The sequence below is a fragment of the Aptenodytes forsteri genome, unplaced genomic scaffold (genome assembly GCF_000699145.1).
Source record: "Aptenodytes forsteri isolate BGI_AS27 unplaced genomic scaffold, ASM69914v1 Scaffold486, whole genome shotgun sequence".
NCBI classification, from domain to species: domain Eukaryota; kingdom Metazoa; phylum Chordata; class Aves; order Sphenisciformes; family Spheniscidae; genus Aptenodytes; species Aptenodytes forsteri.
The window spans coordinates 1,163,674-1,191,308 of NW_008795717.1; the positions used below are offsets into that span (position 1 = coordinate 1,163,674).

The window sequence follows — 27,635 nt, forward strand, 5'->3', positions numbered from 1 at the left end:
GTACGAAATGCATGCAGTATGACATGGCAGGTATCACTTTAAAAGGCAAGATTAGGTCCCATTAATGTTGCCATTTAAACATGCTAAGCTCCTGCTGAACATGCAAAGGTTAGTTTTCAACAAATTATGCTGTAATGTCCTTTTTTTTTTTTTAAACTACGAAGGACTGTTCCTTTCCTGATTGAGCATGCCAGCTATTTCCATCGCCAGGCAGTCAGCTATGAACACTCCCCAGGTGTCTACACAGAGGAAAGAGTGCACAATGAGTACTTGTGTTAATGCCTCACTGTGTATGTACCTGATGCTGTAAGATAAGGACATTTGTGCTTAGCTTAAAAGACAAGGAACAGTTTCACCGACATCAATGAGACCACTTCCATGCTAATGCTACAAACCCACTTTAGCTATCTCCGCCAGTTTGAGAAGCAGGAGTAAGCATGATCCTCCCTGAGGGAAGGAGAGAATATGAATCGTGACTGGCTCAGTGGCGGAGAGGAAAAGAGAGAAATTGTTCCGTCTCAGTGTTCAATCAATTTATGGTTTATCCACTGGGAATGTGTCAGGTGCACATACTAATTGCATCAATGCTTTTGTAATTTGGAGATCTGCCCAAGAGGAACTTCACAGATCATCAACTCTTTCAAAATTTTACTCTAGATTTACTGGGAAAATACATGTACTTGCAAAGGCAGATCACAGCTTCCCACTAAATAAATTCATTGGTTAGTCCAGACTAGAAACAGCCTTCTCCCTATGCTGATCATCTTCAGTGGAAAAAACATAGTCAGTCCACTGTCCCCTTCTTTACTTGAACCTCCCAGAGGCAGATCACTCAAAATATCTGATGCACAAACTGAAACGTATGTATCAAAAAGACTTGATCAAATCCTGCACTGAATTATATGTCCACCCCTTTGACTTCAGTCGAGTTACGTGTGGACATGAACTAGCACAGAAAGCAGGCAGCACGGTCCATATGCAGAGAACATTTTTCTTCTAAAGAACCCTCGCTGTAATTAACACACTTAGGAATTTACCTGCAGGAAGTCCCCTCCCAGAGGAAGCCTCAGTGAGGCAGTCCAACTGCACCAGAAAGAGGATACCACTCCTTAAGCTCAACCGCCTTAGAGTTTTTCAAACAGAAATTGGCACACTGAAAAAAGTATTTTGCAAGAAGAGAACATTGCCATCGCAGTACAAGCACTTGGACTGACATACAACAATGCAATATTCTTCTGAGTTCATTAGTGCAAGTTTCCACATGTGAACCCCACACGGAATGCTGCACATGAAAAAATGTAAACAAGAGAGAAGTTTCTATTCTCATCGGCGTGCCAGCCTCGACACCCCCCACCCCGACACACCCACCCTCCCCCCTTCATATAAATGGTTTCGAGTTCCCTTATAGTTCACAATACCCTCCTCAACATCCATCCTGCTGGAGAACACAAACAAGCTTCTTTACCAGCAAGGAAGAGCCAGAAGAACAGCTACCACGATTCCTAGATACCTAGAAGGAAGCTGGGCAAAAAAACCCTTAGTATGCCAGATCCAGAGATCAACTGCAATAGCCTGGAGACCACCAAGGCTTTTTAAAGTTTCCTCAGGTATCTTGGACTACTAGAAAGACCCTTTATTACAGCTGGAATCCCAAATGCCATGGTTTTCCTTGGAGCTGAAACCAAGAGAGGCTCCAGTACTCCAGATGAGTGGCAGCACTAGCTAGAATTACTTGTCACTAATTCTGTCAACAGCATGACTAGAGCCCATGCCACATTTTCAGATTATTTCTCTTTTAGTTGAGACTGGCTGGGAAACAAGCAACAGAGAACAATAAAACCCAAACGGCACCTCTGAAGAGTTGTTACACCCATGCTATACCCAAAGGCTAGGAGGCGGAAGGTCCTCGGTACCTTTGTTTTGAGAGAGAAGACTCAGAGGGCCAGTCTTTGACGGCATCGAGCACATTCAACGTGGATTTGATGTCAACAGAAGGTGCAAATGCATAATGCCAGCTAAGGTCAGGTACACTACGAGCTCCACTACAGTCAAAGCAAATTCAAAACACTGCACCGGAGTCAAAGAGAAGTTAATAATATCCTAGGTTGCCCCTCAACCTACACAAATAATGTTTTCACTTGATTATATACTCTCCCTGTCAAAATCACCATGGTGAGGCTGACGGGAGAAGGGGTTAAATATGATAATATACAAAAATAGAGATGCGAATATAAAATGGTTTCGTTAAGAATATCTTAAAATTTGACATTCACAGCAGTTAATACTAAAGTATTAAACTCACACCACGCAAAAGAGGAGGTATGTCAAAATCATACTGAGAAAAACTGGCTTTACCTAACACAAAGAAATCATGAGCACTTAATACAGCATGGGAACCCCTTCCAATGATCAAAACATCCATTTTTTTATGGACAGTTGCTCCACTGAAAGTTAAATGCTTCCTTACTAGGAAAAAATAATATATATATTTTTATATATATGATTTGTATACTGTCATATCAATATACACTGAAAGTACTGCAAGGATATATTATTCATTTATGGTAAAACTAACAATTCACGGTTAAATTTATAGTTTATAAATATGCTGTCTATATTATATGTGGTATAAAAATATTTGACATTTTTTGGGCACTAGGTCAAAATAAGGTTTTCTTTTTTAAGGGACTAAAAATCATTCAGGTATATGCATATTACCATTGTCAATTGCGTGAAAATTGTACTGACCTGGTACAAAACAGAATCCTACCGTGTTGGCAAAATGAAGAAGGTAACGTATAGCATGACACTCACTGCATGACAAGGCTAATTAGGAGAAAAAAAAGAATTTACAGCAGCCCAGTTCTAGCAGTACTTTAAATAAGGATATCATGGTTTAAAGTGACATGGGCAGGAAGAAAGGATGCAGAAGAGATGGGAAAAGCTAAACAGGGGAAAAAGGCAAACTTTAAAATATACCCAACAAAAATCATTGAAATTCCAGAAGCAAGGACAGAGCTCTAAATGCTCTAGTTTGGTAAATGCATTAAGGAAAAACAGAGGTGTATTCATTTAAAAAAGCGTGTGATTATTTTTCTGGATTCACTGGTATGACTGCTGTATTCCTGTAGAAAACAAAGCCCTTTGTGTAAGGTTAATATCTGTCCTGACTGCGTTTTCAAGTTTAACTTTAGTTGCTGGCCCTCCGTAGTTAACATAGAGGTTTTTTGGCTACTTCCAAGTATCTATGGTATGCTGCTCTGAGACGGACTTCTTTATTATTAATTACTTTAAACATTTTTGGTATTGACAAACTCCACATCTCACCTCGCTGGAGAAGTAACACATCCTGGTCCTTCCATTTCCTTATGTGCTCAGTCACTTCACTGGATTAAGGCATGTTTTTGTGTTCCATTTGCAAAAATAAAAACTTTTTGTACAAATGTCTGGGTTCTTTTATACAAAAATTTTTCTTCTTATGGCACAAGCAGCAGTTGCTGTTTAAGAAAATATATAAATATCCTTTTTTTTTTCCTTCTGTACAAATATCTTCAGTATTCCTCCACCCCATTTAATAACATTTAACTGTACACTGTCCTACCTTATCCCTCGCCGAGAGCTCCCTCCCCCCTCCCCAGTAGAACATTTTGTATTTACACTTTCACGGCGGAGGCAGGTAATGGGGCGGGGGGGCTACCCCTCATGAGGAGTCCGTGCAGGGAGATGGCGGCGGTGGGTAGAGATGGTGAGAGTAGCTCCGCTCCGTGTATGGGGAAGGCGGGCAGCTTTCATAGTTCTCCTCTGCCGACAGGTACTGGCTGCGTGGAGTGGGTGGCGGGGGGACGGGCTCTGAATCATAGTTCAAGTCACTGGTATAGCCCTTGGCCGTCGCTGCCGTGACCCTTCGGCTGGGGGCATAGTCACTGTCACAGACATCTGTGCTGCAGGGCGTCGTGGGAGGTGCAAAATGCCGGTAGCTGTAAGGCCTGTAGCTGCAGTGAGGAGATTTATGGGAAAAGCATCAGCATATAGAAAGACCATGCATTTCGGGCGATGCGCCCGCGAACAAGCGAGCGGCGGATAAGCCAAGGTGGAAACGGAGAGCTGGTCAACCTCTGCAGTAGATACATAGCATCACACTCTCCTCTCTCTGACATCACAAACTCACTAACTCCCCTGCAGAAGGCCCACCTTTGCGCTACAGCATCAAAATACAGCAACTAGTTAAAGGGATACTAATTATTAATTATCTACAGGCAACAGGGTCCCTAAGACCTTAACTGAGGTAGAAAGAGTTGCTACTAAGAGAGCGGGGCTGGAAAGGCACCGGGGAAAAAAATAGCTGTGTTGCAATTGTATGGAGAAGATATTCTATTTCCATTATCCAGTTTATGGATGCTAATTTCCAAGTCCAGGGAAAGAGGTAGACTGAAAATCATCTGGCACATTCATAGCAGTCAGGAGAATCAACCGCCAGAGCAGTAACTGGGATGGAATTCCCAAATGCTGCTACCACAAAACATCTTTTAAAATGATCCCAAGATAGTTTAAAGAAAACAAATTAGAAAGGGAGGTGGGTGGTACCTACAATTGCCAGCATCAAAATCAGTCATCGGAGGCGGGTGTGAATGCAGCTCCTCTATTCAAGTCAGAACATTAGTAAAGACAGGAGGATCAGAAGCAGCAAGGCCAGGGTTTATTTTTGGGTGGGGGAGCATTCGGAAAACATTCAACCCTACACTACATTCCTAATACCACTTTTAACACTAAAAGTCACATCAGCTAATCAGTGATCAGCATGATTCATGCTGGTACCAAAATTTGGGTTTATTTCATTAAAAAATTACTCATAATTTTAGAATATTTTTCATATGGCTGCAAGGGACCATTATAAACATCAGCTCTGACCTTCTGCACAACAGAGGCCATATTTTCTGCTAATAGAGAAGAGATGTCTTTTCAGCCCCAGAGACCTCATTATCCAAAAGCCCCCAAAGGCTCTGTGTTAGGGAGGCATTTCTTTCAATGGACAAACACAGTGCTCTCTTCTCTTTGACCAGATCTACTAGTGATTTGGGAGGGGAACCTTTACACCCTTGGGTGGTAGGTGTCTCTTTCTTTTTGGTAACTAGTTATAAAACGATAATGAACTCTAAATAGCATCTTACAGGGAAGGTGAGAAAGATACATTCAAGTAAACAGAGATAAAGCTTGTATGCCCATAAATATTACTCAGAGAAAATAAGCAAAAGGTTAGCAGCCTTTTTCAGATATTAACCCTTAATATGTCAAATCAGAATTTCTGTGCTTTATCTAGGCCATAATATTAACATTACTTCTGACCTACTCGCCTTCATATTGCCAACTTTCCTCCGCATGGTGTTTGCCTATCATTTCTGATAATTACATAACAAATTATTTACAACAGAAGCCTAAAACAAGGCAGGGTTCATTCCAGGGTAAGTATTTTTGGCTCAATGTTATCATGGTACCAGGTTTCTTTTGGCATTTAGCTAATTTTGTGATTAATGTTGTCATTCCCCCTAAAGCAATATACCCGAGAGGTGTACCACTAACCCACTTATGGTACCATTTACCTCAAATGTGGTAGTGCTGCACTTAAAGGCATGCTTCAGTGACACGATACATGTGAACCCATTTAAGCACCTGTTTTAGTGCTTGCAGAATTAGGGCCTTTGATTGCAATTCTTACAGTGCAGAGGCTGTCTTTATTCTGCATTTTCCACGCTAACTGCTTTGATCCTGATGGAAGCTATTGTAATAATAATTACCTGTAGGATCTATGAGTGGATGGGCTGTTTGAAGAATAACCGAATTCCATGGTATAATGTGAACGTTCAGTAGCTGGTGATGGTGGTGGGTTCAAAATCTAAGGGAAAAAAAAGAAAAAAGCCACAGTTAAAAAAAAAAAAAGAGAATCAAGAAAACATCAGTTTATAAATTTCTTTTTAGTACTGTTTAATAGGAACCTTAAGGTAAGAACTGCCTGCATAGCCCTTCCCAACAAACAGGATTTTTCTTCTGTTTATTCCCCAGTTCTTTAACAGACACTGGAAATGTCGTTTGTTACTATTCCTATTGAAGTTATTCCTAAGCTCTTCTCAAAACACGCTGACTGCTGTTGCTATTTTGACATACCCAGTGCCAAAAAGTAAAGTTGAAGCTAGCTGTTCAATACTAGATTGTCACTAGGGATACCACTGCCCGAGGCAAACTGGCAGATGTCTGCTCCTGTTAGCTGTAGTCCCCAAGTATTATGCTGTTTATAATATTTGCAGCATGCTGTCCAAGGCAAGCATTTCTTCCCTATACAGGCATGCTCTTACTGCACAAACAGTATTTTGATTAATTTAAAGGTATAACATGATTGGTTGATTCTCAGAACTGAAAACAGACAGTTGAAGATTTCAGCCTGTACCGACCAAGCATGTAACTAACACTCAATAGTGGCTTTTTGGGCTTCATATAAAAATAGCTAAAACAACCACCACTGATGCTAGAAGTAAAGAGACAGGGAGCCCTCTAGGGCTGGTACCAACTTTTATATAGCATCTAGCACAGCACACTACCCATTTGTGACTAGAGGAATGCTATGGAGTTGCAAGACATTTGTTTATTTATTTATTTATCTGTCACTTGCAAGACACATGACACAAAACTTAATTTTAATTCCTTGAAAGGTCTATACAGAATCAACCATAGCCTTACCTCCAGAGGCACACGGCAGAGTATAATGAAAGGAGATCGCTCTGCCAGAGCTGTTCAACATTCATAGGGATTTTTTCATCTCTCCTGACATTCAATCTAACATCTTTTTCTGGCACTCAGCTCTCTCACAACTTTTTAAAATTAATAGAAAATTCCTATACTGTTTTCGAAGAAGACAATCTCCTCTCCCTTCCCTTTCAAAATCACTTACTCCATATTTAAACAAGTTTATTAGGCTAGAAATCTAAAACAAAACATTCACCTGTCAATTAATTATCCTCAGAAAGACAGTGGCACTTCCCTGAAAGTTAAAGGTCTATGAATAATAGAATGACTTACTGGAGGAAAGTAAGTGCCTTTGGTACTTGAAGAACTACTGGAAGAGGCTCCAGTGACATGGGCCCTGTCATAGGGTGGCCCGCTGCTCCCTCCCATAATGCTGAGGGAGCTGATCACGGATTTACCTCGAGACATCCCTAAAGAAGAACAAAGATGTATGTCAATATTCCATTCTTTGAAGCAAACAGAGAAAAGAAAGCTTAAAAAAAAAAAAAAATCTAGAGGATAACAGCGATATAAGCACAACTCCTAAAACCAAAATTAATCTTCTTGGTATTAGGAGCAAATTCAGTGCTCCTTGATTGACAGCTGGAATGAAGACCGTCAGGGAATAAACATGTTGGTTTTGTGTATCAGCTACTCAACTGCAGGACTTGGCACTGGGCTATACTAGAGCTGTGTGAAGAGAAACAGATTTCTTTCACTTGAACGGCTGGAAAAGACTTGAGAGAACAGGCATTCAGGCACTATTTCTAAGCCTCAGAATAAAACATGAAACTGACTCTGACCACCTCAACTGAGCAACTGAAATTTGTGCAAGAGCAGAGAGGGTTTGTGTTCTTTCATTTCCACACTGTTAAGTGAGCTTTTGCTACTGGACTGAAGCACAGTGGCAGAGAGTCCAAGCAGGAAATGGAGAGGTATGCCACTGTGCTCGAAATAATGGTGAAAATTCTGCTCAAAGACTCTCCCCTTATGAAAGCAGGTTATTACAGAAAGCAAAGAAATGTGGTGCATTATTTTAACCCTGTAACAGCCTCACAGAACCTCTGTGTTCTGACTGGAACCTGCTGGATCCAAAGCCACAAGTTACAGTACATATTTAATCAATATATACAGAAGCAATGCATATAGATGAAGTGCAACATTGCGGTTAAGTCTTACTTTTTAAAGAGCAGTAGCATCGTGCACTTGGATTGGTGTTGGAAACTTCATCATCAAATGAAATAAGTTGAGACCACAGTTAATTGCTGGTCATTACAGACTTCACAAGAAGTTTCACAAGCATACAAACCCAGTCTACAAATCTAACAAGAATAATTACATGATGTTTGAAGTCCCATGAATATAACTCTGTAACTTCACCCTGTACTGTCATGACACCTTGCTGATGCTATAATAGTCCAAAAAGAGGCTGCTTTAGTAGCAAAAGAAGAGAACTCCCACGGTATGCGTATCTATTTGAGCTTACAGTTCTGCTAAGTATCTAAATGCTTGTGAATAGCATAGGTAAAATAGCAGCTCATTATTATAAAGAAGGATGGTGACAAGCCTTGACAGTCCTGGCTTCCAAGAATTATGCATCTGGAACAGACATCTCCTGTGCATATGTGCACAGCATCCTCAGCAACAACTATGAGGTGCCAAAGAGCAGGACAAGGATCACATAATTTACTCACCAGGAAGAGACCCTGACAAAGAGCTTGGGTGAGGCACATAACCAAGAGGTACAGAGGCTGGTCCATGCACCACGTAATCATTGGTCATTGTTTCCCCATCTCCCTTCATGCGTGGGCACAGCACCCTCTGGCAGATGAAGTACATTGCTCCAACCACAAAAACTGTAAGGATCACACCAATGATGGAGCCTATTGTGTTGTTGGGCTGTGGCGCAGGCTCCTCCGTTGTGTCTAAAAGGAAAAAGGAAAATCAGACTGTGTAAGTTAATCCAACAGCTTCATGTACCAACATCAGTTTTCCTGACATCTTTCCACACAGGAAAAATAAAAGCCTCCTCTTCTGTAGGCAGACAACAGCTTTCAAATTAATATATGGGAGGAAAAAACAGGTACTGGGACAGGTCTGTTTAAAGACACTGAGTGTCCAAAAGGGTGACCTGTGCACAACATGACCTCCACGCATGCAGAGAGGTTTTTGAATACAAATGCCAGGAAATGAACAGTACATGCATGTGCAGGGGGGTTTATGAACCAGGTCCTGATCTTGCTTCATGCTGACAGGCAGGGCTATCCTTTGAACTGGATGAACAAGACCTGCAGCCATGACTCTGGATGGCACTGTGCTGGGGACTCCAGTTATGCTTTTTCTTGTCATTAAAGACGATGACAACTACTTTTCATGTTGCACCTTATCACATAAGCACCTAGGTTATCACTCAATATAACAGATTGGCACTCCCTTTTCTCAACTGTGTAACGTTCGCTTACGCTGAACAGTAGAGGTGATGTACCAATGATGAATTTTGGGTTTGCTGCTATTTATTAAACTACCTAACCTACACCACATCTGACCCACACCGATGGTTACAGATATAGCTGAGCATCAGCTTTAGAGGTGCCAGCCTTATGAGGAATCTGGATCTGAAATGATTATTCAACAGTCAAAATGAGTGGCTTTCCCTACAATACCAATTCTAAGCAATGACATTTCTGGGAATAACTGACAACCCCCTGCCTGTGCTTCATGAATTTGACAAGAAAAGCAGACTTTAAAGTATTTTCCTGTTCTAGTCAGTGTTTTACATCTTACCCATTACTGAAACTCTTTTCCTCAGCACATTTTCTTCTCCCTGAACACCAAACCCACACTTTAACCAGCTTGTCACAGTCTACAGAGATAAGTAAACAGACTTCTGATCATACTGGAAGAAGGACAGTGACAACTGCAGTCTTACTCTGGGTGGGCTAATTTTCCATACCCTGTTACAAAACCAGAAAATATATGAACTATAATAAAGATTACTATACATGTCTGTGATAATGTCACTAATAACTTGGTAGCATGACTCCTATTACTCCTTCTTAAGATCAAGGGTCCAACTCTGGCTTTGTATTTTCAAGTTATGCATGTGTCAACTGTGATATACGGATCTCTAACACAAGAAGAGATGTCCCTATTTACAATTTCTTTCATAGCACCAACAGTGAAAATGAACTTTCAAGTTGGAATTTTAAAGGCAGTGGTTTTCTTGCAGAGCCCTGGAGATTTCAAGGTAGGGGATATCACGTTACAAATCATAAATCAAGCTCAGAATTACATCTTCTCAAGATACAAAGGAAATTTTAGAAGGTTTACTCTGTAAACAGAGTGCTCCTCTGATTCTAAAAGCACCTGCTATTAATTCTCTGGATGAGAAAACCATGAAGCAGAGCAGTTCTATATAAAAGCCTCATACTGCTGGAAAGATTTTTTTTAAACACTGCACCAACTCAGCATACTAACAGATTATAGTAAAACAAACCTTTTATTTCTTTTAAAGGTTTAAAAAGGTAAGTGGAAAAATTACTAGCCTGCTCTGCCTCAGTGACTACTCGTTCAGAATACTAGTTATTTTTGTTATTCCTATTCCACCACGTTGTGCATTAATTGCATGACAGCAGTTATGAACAGGAGCATTCATTTTGGGAACAATTAATTCAGTCTGGCAGAATAAAATCTAACTCATAGAGAAGGTAAGAAAGAAATTTTGGATGCTGCAATCAAGTCTCTAGTCTCAGGTTTTACACTTACAGCATCCTTGCTCATCTGAGCTGTCGCTGCAGTCCAGGTTGTGATCACATTTCTTGCTTTTCCCGATGCACTGCCCACTGGCACAGCGGAACTGATCAGTTAAACAAAGCACTGGCAAGAGAACCCCACACACACCAAGAGTCAGTATCAAAGACTTCTACTCTTTAAAATGATTAAGAAAACAAGACACCAAAGCATACAATCAGGAGCATCTTGGGAGAGCTTAGCCTGCTGCTAGCTTCATTTCTTGAAGTAGCCCGTGACACACACAATCCCTCATGCCAACCATGCAGAAGTAGTGATTCAGTGTTCTGTGAAGGATATTGCACGGTGGGTCCTTACTGCCTATTTACAATAAGCACACTACAAGATAAAGTTACCTTGACTAAAATAACTCAGAAGCAGAAGGCCACTGAGAACACAGGCACTTATCCCAGGACGTGCTTATTGCAAAATTACTATAAGAATCCCCAACTCTAAGCATTTACTGTAATGTAAGAGAGAATTAAGTTATTAAAAATAAATCTGCCAAACCATGATGATAAAATTGTTTAAGAAAGAAAAATGTGGTTTCTCAATGCCCTCGTGCTCTTACTGTAAACCAGAAAACTCCTTGATCACGGGACAATGTATTTCACTTGAAATTATGTTTTTAAACTGAAATGAAAGACAGAAGATCAAACTGGAGCTTTGCCAGTATACTCAAAAAATAACCTACCACTTTGGGGAAAAAAGGTAGTGCAGGCAAGGTGCTGGCTGCTGTTGTTTACACATATTTTTGCCTCCTTTTACTCATAAATCCAGAAATTGTTTCTGACTTCAGTTGAATTAAGAAGTTAAACTAAAGGCTTTTCTGATCTGTAATAAACTTGAATACTCTGAATAACAGGGCCACTTTGAAAGTCATCAACAGCCCCTGGTCTGATATCTCCAGTCACTGGATGGCAACTGAGAAGCTAATTTGCAGAACGTATTTTCAGATGTCAGCATCTCATCTGGCCAACAATCACCTTTCATCACACAGGAATTTCTGCATCAGTCTGTGTGGTTTTGTTTGAGCTGGAACACATCTTTTGGAAATAAATTCAGCCTTGATTCAAAGACCCTTAGACAGTCTCTTAAAAGAAGGAAAATGTACTGAAAGGATATAGAGAAGAAGCATCATTTCAAGCTTACAAGTCGTCCCTACAACTCCTCACTATTTGCACAGTGCGGAAAGGGTCAGTTGGCTCATGTTTCACGTTGTATAGTGGTGGGGTACTTCAGATTCCACCAGCATAACCTGTCCTTTCTGAAATTAAAGTAACCTAATTCTCGTTGTGTTGGCAATAGCACTTCCCTCTGTAACGATGGCTTAAATACCCTCTTTTGCCATGCTCTATAGGAAGAAGAGGTCTCCAGAAATCTCATCTGTCTCTCACTCCCACTTACTCACAAAAGCTTAACTTCTTTTTATCCAGGTATTGTAAAATAAACAATCCCAAGATCTTTACTCGGTACAAAGTACACAAAAAACTATGACAAGGATTTGCTCCATTTTGTAATTCACTCCCAGTTACCAGGTTTTTAGAGCTTAAAAATGTATCATCTTTTTAAAAGTACTTTTCACAAGCAGAGCTTAAATCACTGTGCAGGAGATCAGTGTTATTTCTATCTCACAGGTGGAGAAACAAAAGTATGGAGTTGTGAAATAATTTCCCACTCAATAGATCAGTTTAAAAACTAGCAGAACCTCGGATCCTTCCAAATCCTACTCAGCAATAGCTTTGATATCTATCATAGTGTCCCCACGACAGCTTTATTTTCATCACACTCCGAAAGATCCTCTGTACCTTCACAGTTCTTCTCATCAGAGTTGTCCTGGCAATTTGCTTCTCCATTGCACCGGAGGGCACCGTCTATGCACTGTCCACTTTCACACTGGAATTGGGTGTCTGAGCACACCGGGCAGTTCTTTTCATCACTGTGGTCTTCACATTCAGTGAAACCATCACAGCGCCAGGCCACCGGGATGCAGTCAATCTCACCTGTGAAACAGGTGAACTGCTGAGGGGAGCATGTTGGTGGTTCTTTAAAAATCAAGCAAACAAACAAAAATTAAAAATCCAGGTGAACAAACAGCAGATCAGGACAGGTAAGGACAAGAAGAGCTCAGCTGCTTTCATTTATCAAGCAGCTGATAAACGTGCCATGTCATAAGATAACTTCCACTCCCGCCTGCCTCCAGAGTCATTTGTGCAGATCTTAAGCCCCATGTGACTGATGCAGGCTCACATCGATGGAGGCTCATTAGACAAAGAACAAGAACAGAGAAACATGCACACGCCAAACACAATTATTTTCTTCCCTTCCCACTTCAGCCTCTTACACCCTTTCTCTTAGTAGGTCTTCAAAAGTCTTCATTTAAGAGTCAACACACTTTTCTGCTCCCCCTTTCCTGCAACACCACTGTATACACAACTTATGGCTCACTTTCTTTTTAATGTTTGACAGTCATTGTATAGAAAACGTTAAAAGGATGTAATAAGCTGCAGATGGATGCACAGTGACTCAATGTCTAGTTATGTGCCCTCGACAGCTCTGTTCAGTCAAAACTCTTTTAAAACGACAAAAAACTCCTCCATCTAGTCAAGTCCCACTATCTCAACACAGCTGTTAGCTGTTATTTAACATTTACTACAGTAACTGTTAATCTCATGCAGTAAGTAAGTGCGGATTTTCTTCCTTTTTTTTAATCCCCCTTTCCTCCCCCTCTTTTTGGCCTGGTATTAAACTTGCTCTGAGAAAATATCTGGATTATGTTAGCTCTTGTTCCATTGTGAGACCACACGTCGCCTTGATGGCACAATAAATCCATTCAGTACGGTGGCACAAAGAGACCCAGGCACCAAAGTGCCTCTCCTCTCCCCCATTTCAACCCCACCCTTGGAGACACCAGGGCGTAGGCTACAGTGGTCGTATCACCATGGAGGAGGCAACTCGCCCTTCTGGGACCGCAGTTCAGAAAGACACACACAGGGTGAGTTTGAGGAGGACAGCAGAGAAGAATAAAATGGCACAGACATGGTGCAATATGCCAGAACATGAGAATCTACCACTATTTGAAAAAGGAGAACGTGCAGAGTGATAGAAAAAAAAGTAATAAAAATCATACAATTAAAAAATCAAGTTGAAATGATTCAGTGGTCTTGAGTAGAAAGAGTGAACAGAAATCCTTATTCAACAGTCAACTAGTGAATTTTTCCTCTTCTCTTACTCCTTCTCAATACTTGCAGGTTTAGCTGGGGGGAGGCAAAGAGGTAAGCGTGTAAAAGCATATAACAGCACCTGGTGCACTGTCACATTCTTTCTGCTCAGAAGCCACCCCTAAAGATGAATGGCCCCCCAACCCAGAAGCTGAAAGCTCAGTCACACAGAGCATGGGAAGGACTTACCTCCGCAGGACAGCTCATCCTGCAGCAGAACAAGGTGGACTGGGCAAGAGCAGCGTGTGGTGCCGTCGCCCTTCACGATGCAAATGTGTGAGCAGCCACCATTGTCTTGAGAACAAGGATGTTGTCCTGTGATTTTAAAAATAAGACAGACAGGTACTGACAAGAAACCACCTCTTTTCCGACCTTCCAGTGATTCCTTTGGGCTCACAGGACTCCCTTCGTTACTTCCTTCCCCCTGGGGAGAGCACTACTAAAAACAACTCTGAAAAAGTTGTATTTTGTTGTGTGCGTTTTTTCCCTTTACACACATCAATAATTATCATGCACACTGATAACTGTCGTGATCTGAAACACTAAGAAAGGTGCCATGGGATCTACTAAAACAGTAAATGGTACTCAAAACATTTTGCTTCTTGTGCAAGGCAGAATTAGTTCTGCAGCAAAAATAGTAGCATTAGTAATACAAAAAGATGCCTTGGATTCCATACTTCATTTTCTCTATCAAAGACCATTAAAAAAGTAAACTTTTCTAATTTATGAATTCTGAAGCTTCCACACTGTCTCCAAAACTCAAATTAACATGCTCTAGATAAATATGTCTCTTCATTTTAATGTTTAATAAGGACAACATACTTCTCTTGGAACTCCTGACAGATTTACTGAGATTAGTAGCAAACAAAACTAGTAGTAGTCTGCACTGATGCTTTAATTAAACATCCCCAGACATTTTTCTACATATTTCTCCAAGGCATGCACCACAGCCTATTAACCAGGCCTATTTCCTCCAGGATGATGGCAGCTCCACTGCTTTAACCATCCAGCTCCCATCATTTCAAGCGCGTGTGTGTGGGGAAAGAAAGGCTCTATCCTGGTAAACAGAAAACTTTTAAAAGTGCAGCCATGTTCAACACAAATTGTTATTTAATACACACTTCCTTTGTGCAATGCAATGTTGCTCTTCTATCATTTACTTTCAATACAAATTGCCACCAACAAAAATTGTTCACTGTGCCTTCAAGGCAGGCAGTCCATTGAAACATTTACTGCTAGTAAAAGGCCCCGAGAGCTGTGCTTGTCTAAATGGGGTAAACACCTAATAGCGACTCACTAGCGTGATCCAGAAAATCCTCTACTAGGGATAACAGGACGTTTCCACTGTGCCTACAGACACTCAAATGCCAGGTGCCTGTATAGGACTACCAATAAAAGTTGTCATCAGCAACAAAACATGATGCTGGGTTTGTGATAAATTTCCAGTCCATTGCCAACTGCCCGAAGGAAACAAACTTAATTGCACCCTGGCAATGCACAGACACAAAACAATGCCAACTTCTGGCCCCTTCGATCTGCACTGATGTTGATCAGTGACAAGGCAAAACAGGCTCACCTGTCTGCGGCCACTCCTTGCCTCAAGCCCCACAGGCACTGTTTGCACTTGCAAACAGGGATTGCACTTACTGTATTCCTGAATGTTGAGCTCTTTCACAGCATGAATGTCACTGAGTTGTGCAATACGAGCTTGGACCTTTGTACGTCCTTCTCGACCAGTCATATCGATCTTCTCAATCATCTGCTGTTGCCTGTCAATCCAATACAGCCAGTTTTCAAATACAGTTAGTCCCACAGGCTGCAAGATATTAGAGTCTTCCAAAACAATCCGGTTAGCACCTGCAGAAGGGAAAGAGTGGTTTAGCTCAACTAGAATCAACTGAAATACTATCACAAACATTTTCTACACTACTCACACCAGTATTTTCTACTACTTTTACACTACCAGGTAAGCCTACTATAAAAACACAAGCAATCCTGGGTCCTCTGATGCAAGACATGCATTTTGCAGACAGATGACCAAATTTTTTTTCTGCTTTCATCAAGAAGACAGGTTTTGTGCTTCAAGTACATTTACTGTATTTAAGAAGCACCTGGAGCTGGGGGCTCAGCTCTCATGAGCCTATCCAGTCTTTTATCAATATGATGAGAATTGGTAATTCTTTTCATTCTTCTATCTTTTTTTGGAGAGATCAACTGCTTTGTCTTGGCATCCAACAGGGAATAAGAAGATGGATTATTAGCTTGAGTTAACTAAAACAAGATCAAATCCCAGTGAAGACAAGGTAGTTAGTACTTTTCACATGAATTATGAGATTAAGGTAAACACTTGACTTCTGACTTCCTCATATTCTTTTGTTTCAACTACATTATCTTCACTAAGGTTTTCATGCTAAATTGGGAACACTCCTCTCTTCCTAGCGAAGACTTACTGTCCTCAGTTCCTTTAGCGATTATCCGTAGCAGCCAAGAGGCTTTAGCCTTACACCTCTGAAGAGTATTTGTTGACTTTTATGCTAGATTACCTGGCATTAAATAGTCAAGAACAACTGCCACACTTCATGGTTAATACTCCACATAAACAGAGGACAGTCCGCAGGTCTTTTAAAGGTATAATTAAAGACTGTCCAAAGACAGTCAAGACTTTGTAACTCATACACAGAAGGAAAATATGTTATTCAAAACCTGAGAGCTCAAGAGTGAGATTTAATCCATGCTTCGTTTATTTTACATGACATGACATGGTCATTAACACTCAAACATTCGGTGAGGTTTATCAGATCCTGAGCGTAAAATTACTCACAAACATAAAGAATCTGCTTCAATTTTGAAATGCTGAAACAATATCACACAGTCTAAAAGGAGGCCACAGCCTGAAAATTTACATATAAATCCTGGTATTTCAGATATCTGGGCTCACTGCTATGCTTATTTTTTACTTTTACTATAGCAGACAATAACTTTGCATATGTTAATCCACAAAATAAATTCCAAGAAGTTTTTATATTTTGTCCTGTAAAAATACAGTAGTACAACTGAATACCACAGAAAAATTCTACCATGTCTCTACCATACCCACACAAGATAAAGTTATGGGACAAAAGACACATACATTTTATAATTTTATAATTTGAGCAGGTTCTATCCCTCTGTTTTGATTAGTAGCAAAAATGTTTTTTGGCTTGTTGAGAATTTGATCAACAGTATGTCAGTCATGATGACTTACAAACAAATTCAGCTATAAAAAAATATATTTCTCTCCTTTTCACTAAATGCATACAGAGCTCAGAAGTTAAGTAACCTTCCAAACATTTAGCAAGTGGTAACATCTAAAGCAGAACACGGAAACTCAAATATTAATCCTCAGCTAGACTGGGCTCTTCGCCCACCACTCTGGAACAACACCCGCAATGATCTGATTAAGAAAAGGCGTTGATGGATTCTGAAGGAGACTATACCCAGACTGATGTAGAAATTAATAGACTGAGTGATGTAAGTCAAACTAAATAACTGCAATTGTCTATTAACCCCCATGAACATGACTCATTGTATAGGGAAAAGGTAAAAAACAGCAACCTGCATCTCAAGGAGAAGAAAAACTAAGCTGGGAACGGGGGAAAATGCAAAGGTGACAGGAAGGAATATAGTTAAAGTAAGACCTTGACCTAGCCAAATGGAGTCTGTACATGCCCTGCTCTGCCATGCCCATGTCAATCAGCATGGCATTTTGCAGTACGCTCCTAAAGCTCTGAAGCTTAAAATTTTCACTCCCTTAATGTCTTAATCTTTCTTTTTAAAATTTGTGACCAAGTGTAACTGACTATTTCTTACTAAACTGAGACACTGAAATCCCTCCTTCCATAAACCAACAATAAAATCCGAAGTTGGCTCATCAGGGTGCTAGTCCCCTTTATTGGGAATGTCAGATGAAAGGAGATGTGATTAAGAGGAGCTTTGTCTCCTGGCATCACCATTCTCTTTCCAGCAACACCTTTTACAAAAAGACAAACAAACAAATACAAAAAACAGGACACACCCATAGCTCATTCTATTTCCAAATAAAAATGACTTAATTCCAGAATCATTAGATGTTTCCAAATCACATTAATTATTCTGGAATAGAAGAACTAATTTCCAAATAGTTTCCATGGTAGGGAGCTAATTCCAGTCATCTTTTAATAAACAACCCCTTAATCACGTGAAGAATCTGGTTAGCTTCAGTAGGATCTCCCATTTGGGCAGCATAACCGAGTCCTAACTGCATGCCTGAAGGACAGGGAGGAAGAGAAGGAGTGCATCACATAAAAGGCATTCTAGCTTTCCTTCTCTTTATGGGTACTGGCATCTACAGAGTTGACAGAGCAGGAGACTGTGCATATTTTTAAGAAGCTAACATGCAGAAAAATTACTCTGCCGGTCAAAAGAGCCTATTAATCAGCATTCCTAAGAACAGGAATGCATCTCAACAGTTAGCAATTTATCATGGTGATTACAGCAATCTATTTGCAGTGCAAGTGCCAAAAAGCAAGAGGGGTTTTGGAATTATTTTTCTTCATGTTCTTCGAGAATATGGTGAGCTTTTACTACACAACATTGGTGATTCAACAGCCACATCTTTTTTTAAAAAAAAAAGGTAGAATCATTAACAACAGACTAGATTAGAATTTGGACCTCTCTCCCCTCTGGTGTCCTAATTTCTGGCAAATAACAGACATAAAGAGAGAAACAAAGCATATATGATGTTCTGCTGCTGCCCATTACTTTACTCATGCAGACCCTGGATATGGGATAGCCTAGAACATACCGGGATACACCATACCACTTTTTTTTAAAAAAGCAATTTACTAACTCAACTCAGCTTATGTCCTGTGTTTTAAAATAGTAAAGTCAGGATACCACAGTTCATTAGTGACCCTGAATCTTCCAGTGACACACCACGTTAATCACTGAAAAAAATTACTATCTTGCTGAGCCTCAATTCCAATCATCTAGAAAAACTGAAATGTTTTCCAAAACAAAAGCTTATTCTAGTGGCTTAACAAAAGGCTGAAAATCACACTGGTGCCAATGGGATTACATGCTGCTACTTTGAATGAAGGTATCGTGTCATCAGTGAAAGACATTACTACAAACTACCATACTCTCGTCAAGTTTTCAAACTTGCTCACAGATTGCAAAGTGTGTCCTTATTTCCTTATGCGTGTACTTACACTTCTGATAGTAGAACAACACTCAGCTGAAGTACAAGGACATGCACTATTCAAACTGGGATGGACTTACTGCAGAAGGAGAAATTCTGCCACTGCCCTCCACTAGCAGCAGAGCGAGGGGGGCATATATCCCATCACCTAACACAGATGGGTATGTATGTGCTCAGAACGTCCTGGCACTCCCATCGGCAACATCCAGCCCAGCTCGTATCACAACAAATTACTACCAAAGCCACATAAGACAGCTGAGCTGATCCAGCAGCTTGCTGGATCTGGCTAGTAAATAAGAGACATCTCAGTCTCTCTCACCCAATCTGACTGCATGATTTTGCCTCTTCTCTTGCTCCAGTTCTGGTTGCTTGCTGGACTCTTGCTGGACCAATTCAGCTTTCCAAACCAACAGAACACTGTTCTCCATTTCTCTTTTTCTGTATATTGTTGTTAGGCTATTGTTTTGCTTATGTGGTTAAGTGAGCTGAATCAACTCATAGAGGAGGTAAGACAAGCAGCATAACCAACCTTAGGGAGCAGGCAAAGAGAATTCCATAGCTGGAAGAAGGAGTTTTTTGCCTTTTGAGAACACAGAGATGTTAGATTTGCTCTATCCTTCTCACATCATTTCACCCTAAATGACAGATCCATAAGTGACCTGCACACCTCCTGCTTTAACTCTGCAGGAAAGATTTTTCCACTAACGGGAAACTTTCCTCCGATTGACAGATTACTGCACCAAAACCAATGCCTTTAAAAACAACCCTCTCCCTCCCCTTTCCAAAACTGCTGTAATTTATTTGTGAACTGACTTTGGGAAACCACACGAAGGTCTTGCAGTGAGAAACTGAAGTAAATAGCATGTGTAGCAATTAATAATGCAAATCATAGATAGAGGCATGAGACTGTAAAGGCACGCTGCATGAATCATACACATTCCCTGGCTGGGAATTTAGGCAGCGATTAGAATCACAGTACAGATTGTTTATAGTAGGAAGGAAAAGAAGACACCTTTCTCTGCATTCCCCCACACCCACACCACACAAATGAATCACTGAATTAAAGTGCTACTCTACCTGAAAGGTCACTGCTTTCAATTCTCCGCAGGTCTGAATCAGCCCAGAACAACTTGCCTAGCTGGCTGTCAATAGCTAAGGCTATGGGCTTGCTCAAACCACTGAAAAAAAGGACCTCTCGTTCAGTTCCATCCAATGCTGCTCTCTCAATTTTAGGAGACCTTTCCTGTAGGTTCGTGAAATACATGTATCTGGAATAGGAATGATTAGAGGAAAAGAAGTTTATTTGATCTTTCCACATTTTTGCTATATCACCAAGACATCTTAACAAATGTCAAAGATGTTTTTATTCTGACAAACAGAAACCAACCAGCAGCAAGAAAATATGATTCTCAAAACCTTCAGCCTGAATTTCCCCACATCACTATTTCAGCTACATACCCTTTCTCTGGATTCACCACAATGGCCCTGGGCCTATCTTGATCTCCTTTGAGCACCACTCCCATGGGTCTCCCATCCAGGCGTGTCACATTGATCACATTAGTAGCTTCGCAGGTCCAGTAGATATAGCGGCTGTAGATGTCAATGCTCAGGTCATAAGGCTGCATATCTAGGTTCTGATTGGGAACTGGACTTGTCACAACAGTGAGGCTCTACAAAGGAAAGAAAAACAACCCACAGAAGAGCATTTAATCTGATCCAACATGAGCAATTTTATTTGCTATGGATGCACCACATCAAACTACTGCTCAGCAAAAGGAGGCAGCCAAAATACTATCATAAAGTAAGGAGACACCCAGGTCCAGTTGCCCCACCAACACCTTTGGTCAGATGCAGACACTTAGTCCTGATGGTTTGTTGTAATGGCAATCATGTAAGTTGGTTGCAGCTCATAAGACTTAGGAAGTTTGACCAGTAAGTCCAAATTGTCTCTATGTTGAAGATTCAGAGTCAGCTTCCACGTTTCCTCTGCTTTCTTGACAACTCTAAGTTCAGTTTGGATAGACCCAAACCCAGCACATTTAGCACTCTACAACAGAAACACATGACCACTAATTCCCAAAGCTGCAGCTGAATGGATAAAACCATGAAGTGAGGCCAGACAGCACTTTAAATTCTTGCCTCATTCTTCTCCAACATTGCTGCCATCACACTTGGGGGATATAACATAACGTTGAATAATAAACAGGAAGGCAACTCTGCCAACAGACAGAAGAACATCAGCTAGCGTACAACAGTGACTTTAGAGCATTTCCAGCTAACACCTTTCTGCTTCAAAGTTCTTGCCTTCTACTGGTCCAGACCTCTGGATTTCACACGCCTGCCTTTTTTTTAATTGATTATTTTTTTAGGAAAAAACTGCATAGTCTCCCTATAGTGGAAGGTGAACCTAACTGACATCTCTCATGAACTTTTCAAAAAAATCTTAAGATTGATAACTCACAAAACACGCCCTTACATAATCTTTTTGGAAAACTTCATGCTTTTGAGGTGAGCAGCCTCCACCCTCTCACCCCCAAATTAAACTTCACCATAAAATTTGCCTGACTTTATTTGGATTGTCACCTCCATGAAAGGGTGTACCTACAAGTCTTATGTTTGTTTATTCTGCTGAAGCTGGCAAAAACCTGGTGCCTTTGACTAGTTTTGGGTGCTAAATTATTTCGATATTCCAAAACTAAAACCACTGCTAAATTAAGAGTTAAGGCTGAAGGGTGTTTCAGCAGGATCCAACTACCACCACACCCACCACCAGAAACCACACTCCCTTACAAATTAAACTGACTACAGCACCTCCGTGTTGTTCATCTTAGCCTCCCGCTCCTCCCCCATTCAAAAATTCAGGAAGAAAAAAAAAATCTGTTTTAAAATGTGAAAATGAATAAGCAGTTATTGCTTGCAATTAACCTCACTAAAACCTGCATCACCTTTTGCCTTCTACCCTACTCTACTGTTTCTCTATTCCCCAGTCAAATACATTTTCCCAAGCCTGCTACATCTCTTACAGGTCACTACTTTCAACCTCTCCTTGCTCAGTGCCTTGGTGGTTGACAACTCTCTTCCTATCCCCACCAGAACCTGGGAGGCTTCGTACACAGCTGTGTGCTGTGCTCACAAAGTCCCACCCCTCTTCATTTCAGAGTGAATGCCCCTGCACCCTGCTCATTTGCAACTCTTCCTTCTCTCTGACACACTCCGTTTCTCCCAAGAACCTTCCCATCCATGTTTCACTTCTCTCAAATAGGTTTCCAACAGCCCTCAGCCAAAAGACAGCATTGAGCAAATAATGCACTGTGAACAACAGTATCTTTAAGTTGGCCTTAGTTTTCCATGTTTTATTTCCAGCACCTCCCAGATTACTGGCTGAGGACTCCAAAAGCCACTTATTTTGCCAAGTGACAGCTAGTAATCTACAGAAAGTCCAGGTATCGAAATTATTCACGTACAATCATTCATTGTTGGGTGTAAGGCATGCACTTCCTCATCTTTTAGTAATTCCATCACCCACAGCATACCTGGCTGCCGTCTTCCTGTGCCTTACGGATGATGTTCTGCCGAGAATCAATCCAGTACAGCTGCTTATCCAGGGGGTCATAATCAATGGCTCGAACGTTCCTGAGACTATGGATAGGGAGTATGATATCTGGACTCTGCTGCTCATCTATCACCATGCGATTAATTGCATTCTTCTGACTGAATAACAGAAAGGTTGTAGGAGCTTGATGGGTTAAAAAAAAAAAAAAAAGAGGGTGAAAGGGTTACACTTAGCAATAATGCTGGGTATCTGTATGTTCAATAATGACAACTACTATATATAACCAGATAGTATCTATTATTTCATTCCCCTTCTCCCTCTTCCTTTGCCAAAAATACCAAAACAAAACATAAAAATCCCAACCTCCGATTAGTTTGGAAAGCCTTTCAAACGACCTCTTTTTACTATAAATGTCTGAACATGGATGTGACAGGCAAAGATAATTTTGGAACTCGCAGGACTAATGAACGTGAAGACTTCTGTCAAAATCACCTCAAAGAACGGTCAGCTGTGCCTCTCAAGGAACTGTCAATTTTCTTTCTAAAGGGGTCCCAGGGAAATGCAGCTCCACTATTCTGAAGTTGAATGTTTTGCTAGGTATACTTCTACTTGCAGAGGAAGCTGAGCAAAAGCTAGCACTGGTTCCTTATTTAGAGGTCACAGGGAACAGATTGCCATTAGAGTGGTTTAGTCCTGTTCCCACAAACCCTCTTTCTGCCTGCACCAGAATGAAACAACTAATTCACAGGAAAATCTCTAAAGTGTGTGCAGGCTGTGTTTTTGGAGAAAAATCTATTCACTCTTCTCAAATGTATATACCTTGCTTATTTCTAGGTGCTCATCTGGGAATGTTAACCTGTAATTAGAAAATAATCTGATGCTCTGCTCCAGCTTTCCAGATGCCCAGCAAGAATTTCCTGGACGAGTGATTTTTTTCTTACAAATACCATCAAGCATCAAATACCATCAATACCATCAAAATAAGACTTCCCCACCCCATATAGCTGTAGTTTACCGGCTGTATCTTACAGTAAGTGCACAAGGCATTTAAAACATCATTAAAAGGAAATTATTCCTGTATTACATAACTGGGTCAGAAATCAGAGGAGGTAGTTAAAGCATTTTCCCTTTTCACAGCGTTCTTTTCAATAAAGGTCTACCTGGAGCGACTGCTGTGCAAGATGGCACAAGAGCCAGCAGCCAGAAATGCAGTTTACAGCCTCCCTGAAGTTTGTACTATCAATTCTCTATAGCACAAGTCTGGAGAGATTAGCAGTGGGACACTGCACTCATTCAATCCAGCCTGTAAAACAGGTAAGGCAGCAACTTGGAAAGGGGAGGTAGCAAAAGTCTTCCAGAGAACATCATCACCTTGCTTTGTTATTTTAGGCATACACTTTGAACATTTATTCTGGCTGCTGGGAAAAAAAGAAGGTGGGGGGGGAGTTTCCTTGGTAACTAACACTCAATCCTGACATCCTATAACAATCAGGCCTAATTGCAAGGTATTTTTGCTTTCTGGAAAACCTGTATTTCCCCTCCAAGCGTTTCTACAATAATTTAAGCCGCCTTCTACTTAGCTCTAAACTGTAGAAGAAAGCACAAAAAAAAGGCAAAGCAAAGTTTATACTGAATGTGTACAGCAAAGTAATAGATTCAGAAAACATCAGTATTCTTACCAAGCAGTTAAGAGAGTAACGGAAAGGGAAAAAAGCCTAAGATAAAACAGTGCAGGTAAACACAGCATCATAAGCACCTAAAATCCTTTCCACTTTTCCCCAAAGACACCCTCTCACTATCTAAGATTGCCTGGCTTCCAACTTTGAATTGATGGCTCATTATAAAAAGTAACAGCAGAATTTCCCCCCTTGAGTCCCCACATCTCTGAAACAGTCCCAATCTCAGAAATCCCTTCCCAGTTTTCATCATTCTTCCTCCCAATAGTCACATATTTTAACTGTATTTTTGGCAGGCAAATGGAGTGCAACGAGCATGTCCCTCGTGTAACACTGCCTTCAAACTTCATGACGCGTGGTAGATCTGATGAGATACCAGATCTCATCAGAGCAGTGTGTCCTTCCCGTAATTAAAAGAATCTATGCAAGCATGAGCAGGGTGATCCAGAAGGGAGGAACTGGCCTCTAGACAGGGCTTGGACTAATAATAATGTTCAGGAGTACATAAGCAAGTAAAACAGGCAAAAGAAAGTTAAAACGATTCATGCTCCAATTATAGTGGCCAAGACAAAAATTAAATTATACACAGAGAAGCCTAAGTCTCCAATTACCTACAAATGAGAAATTGGAAAGTTCCCAGGTTTGAACATGGCAGAAGGAAAACTCCTAATACCTCACAAATGGCCCTGAACTGTACCGCAGGGGAGTGGTTCTATTTGCTCACAACATATTTCCTGTATTTTTCTCTTTCCTTTGTTTCCAAGAGCATTTTCACAAGAAAACATGACCTTTGATCATTTTGCTACTTAGTCTCCGCTGGAAGTCAAATTCCTCCACCTACAAAATCACAGTCATCACCAGAGAGGTGCCAGCCGTGCCTATAACTTGCAGGAAGGTGTGTTAGAGTACAAAAATCCAGTTGTCATGCAAGCACCCCTTGTAATAAAAAAAGAAGAGGAGGAGTACAGGACACATGGGGAGGTGGAAAAGCAGAGTTTTCTGAAGAGCATGATTTTCAAAAAATGCCATGAGGTGGCATTCGTGGAACAAGCTGCCCTGCTTTTGGCTTTAAAACAACAGTTGGATCTCTCCACTCATGCATAATGCAGACGAGATACAATCTGTCTCTCTGTACCATGAATCTCTTCACCCACTGACTAATTTGAATGACACCAGTGGAAATCAGCCATCCAGCGTGGCTGCCAAAATTATGAGAGCTTCACTGGCAGCCAGTTATTGAGAGATGGATAAATTATTTGGTTAGAAACTAATTACACACAGCCTGAGGGGCCTTGCGGTTTGTATTCTGCACAACAATAAAGAAAAATGGGGCTTGGCTGCACTGAGATCAGAAATCTGAAGTGCTGGGGAGGCCGTGGAGCCAAGCCTCTCCTCACTGAGGAAGAAATGCTTTTGGGGATATCAGAGTGGCCCACCTCAGCATCTCATCAGCCAGCAAGCACAGCTACTATAGAATTAAATCTTGACCACCTAAAGGCTACACAAAGTCCAGAATGCAGACCAAACTATCACATATCCTTTATGTCAGGCAAGATTAGAAATAAATAAGCAGATAAGTAAGCAAGCAAGCACTTGAGAAGGGTTGACAGAGACAAACCCAAAAGCATTTTGAGCTTTCTTGCTTACACAGATTTAACTGAGTCACTAAAAAGATTCACTACAGCCACTCTTCTTATTCTACTGTGATATTGGTCTGTTGCAAGATTTTTTTTTTTTTCCTTTCAATATCCTGTCTTCTCTGAAAAGTGACTAGGATTTTAGTATTAGAAAATTATATTTAAATATACCCTGCTTCCTATGGAGGAAGGGAGGCTAGGGAACCAGAAATTTTTCAAATACACATTCAGTATTAAAAATAGAAACTAGCGTTAACTTGGCCTGTCAGCAAAGCAAGCTTCACCATCTCACGTAAAAATAAACCTCTTCTTTCCTCCAATCTTCTTATTACTGTGATATTGGTCTGTTGCAAGATTTTTTTTTTTTTCCTTTCAATATCCTGTCTTCTCTGAAAAGTGACTAGGATTTTAGTATTAGAAAATTATATTTAAATATACCCTGCTTCCTATGGAGGAAGGGAGGCTAGGGAACCAGAAATTTTTCAAATACACATTCAGTATTAAAAATAGAAACTAGCGTTAACTTGGCCTGTCAGCAAAGCAAGCTTCACCATCTCACGTAAAAATAAACCTCTTCTTTCCTCCAAGTACAATGCTTGCATCTGTTACGAAACACATCTGCCTCTCCATTTTGTTTCCATTCATTACGGCTTACCACTACAAGTCCTGTTGTCAGAGTTCAAGGAATAGTGAGCTGGGCAGCCACAGACAAAACCACCAACAGGGACTGCTAAGCACAGGTGAGAGCAGTGACCATTGCTAGAGGCACACTCGTTCCAGCCTGCCTGCCTGGAGGAATGGAAGACCAAGATGTCCATAACGTAATCCAAATGCCCTTGGATGATAGTTCGGTTCTGGCCACTGGTCTTGTTGGCTCGTTCAATGCTACGCCGGCTCCAGTCTGTCCAGTAAATGTAATCCTGATACTGAGTCAAGCCGAACGGGTGAGGCAAGTCATCAGCTATAATCTCACGGTCAAGGCCTGTTTCCAAAAAGGAAGGGAGAAAAAAAAAAAAGCAGAATTATTGGGGGACAAAAGAGATGCTGTTTAATGCTGTTAGACATGTCCCCTGCACAGAAAGGTTAAAACATAGTTACTTTAAAGTTACTATTTCATTATTACAAAAGTAAATTATCAAGTAATGTGTAAGTCTGGAGTCTCGGAGCCTATCACAGAAACGTACTAATTCTGCTTGTGACTCACAGAACAGAATGTATTTTACTAAAGAAAAAAAAGCCTCAGTTTTGAAAATAGTCAAGGGTCCTCAAAAAGATTCTGTCCTTTCCCTCCTCCCAGAAACAAACAGGATCCCACTGAAGGAGACAGGATCCTGACACTGTATTCCCAGTTCAGCATCTCTCACACCATGTTTGGGTCTCTGCTGAGTGCTTACAGAGACAGAATTGCTATGAGCTTAATAAGATTCTTATTAATAAGCTTAATATTAAAATTAAAATTATGAGCTTAATAAGATATCTTTATCAATGATCTGGATGAGGGGATTGAGTGCTCCCTCTGTAAGTTTGCAGATGACACCAAGTTGGGCGTGAGCGTTGATCTGCTCGAGGGTAGGAAGGCTCTGCAGAGGGACCTGGACAGGCTGGATCAATGGGCCGAGGCCAACTGTATGAGATTCAACAAGGCCAAGTGCCAGGTCCTGTACTTCGGCCACAACAACCCCATGCAACGCTACAGGCTTGGGGAAGAGTGGCTGGAAAGCTGTCTGGCAGAAAAGGACCTGGGGGTGCTGGTCGACAGCCGGCTGA

The 27,635-nt window shown here is 40.9% G+C and overlaps 1 protein-coding gene across 1 annotated transcript in view; it reads right to left on the reverse strand.

The window, feature by feature from the left end:
* Positions 1-2,555: 2,555 nt before the first annotated feature.
* Positions 2,556-27,635, reverse strand: part of LRP6 (LDL receptor related protein 6) — a 113,260-nt gene continuing 88,180 nt past the window's right edge. Inside the window, exons 11-22 of the mRNA XM_009283542.2 lie at positions 26,524-26,850; positions 22,536-22,738; positions 20,461-20,672; positions 20,080-20,270; positions 15,432-15,641; positions 13,974-14,099; positions 12,372-12,608; positions 10,540-10,650; positions 8,469-8,699; positions 7,069-7,205; positions 5,793-5,890; positions 2,556-3,992 (exon numbers count right to left, since the gene is read on the reverse strand). Of these exons, the coding sequence (XP_009281817.1) occupies positions 3,701-3,992; positions 5,793-5,890; positions 7,069-7,205; positions 8,469-8,699; positions 10,540-10,650; positions 12,372-12,608; positions 13,974-14,099; positions 15,432-15,641; positions 20,080-20,270; positions 20,461-20,672; positions 22,536-22,738; positions 26,524-26,850 (2,375 nt within the window). The 3' untranslated portion in view covers positions 2,556-3,700. The remainder of the gene's footprint in view (positions 3,993-5,792; positions 5,891-7,068; positions 7,206-8,468; positions 8,700-10,539; positions 10,651-12,371; positions 12,609-13,973; positions 14,100-15,431; positions 15,642-20,079; positions 20,271-20,460; positions 20,673-22,535; positions 22,739-26,523; positions 26,851-27,635) is intronic.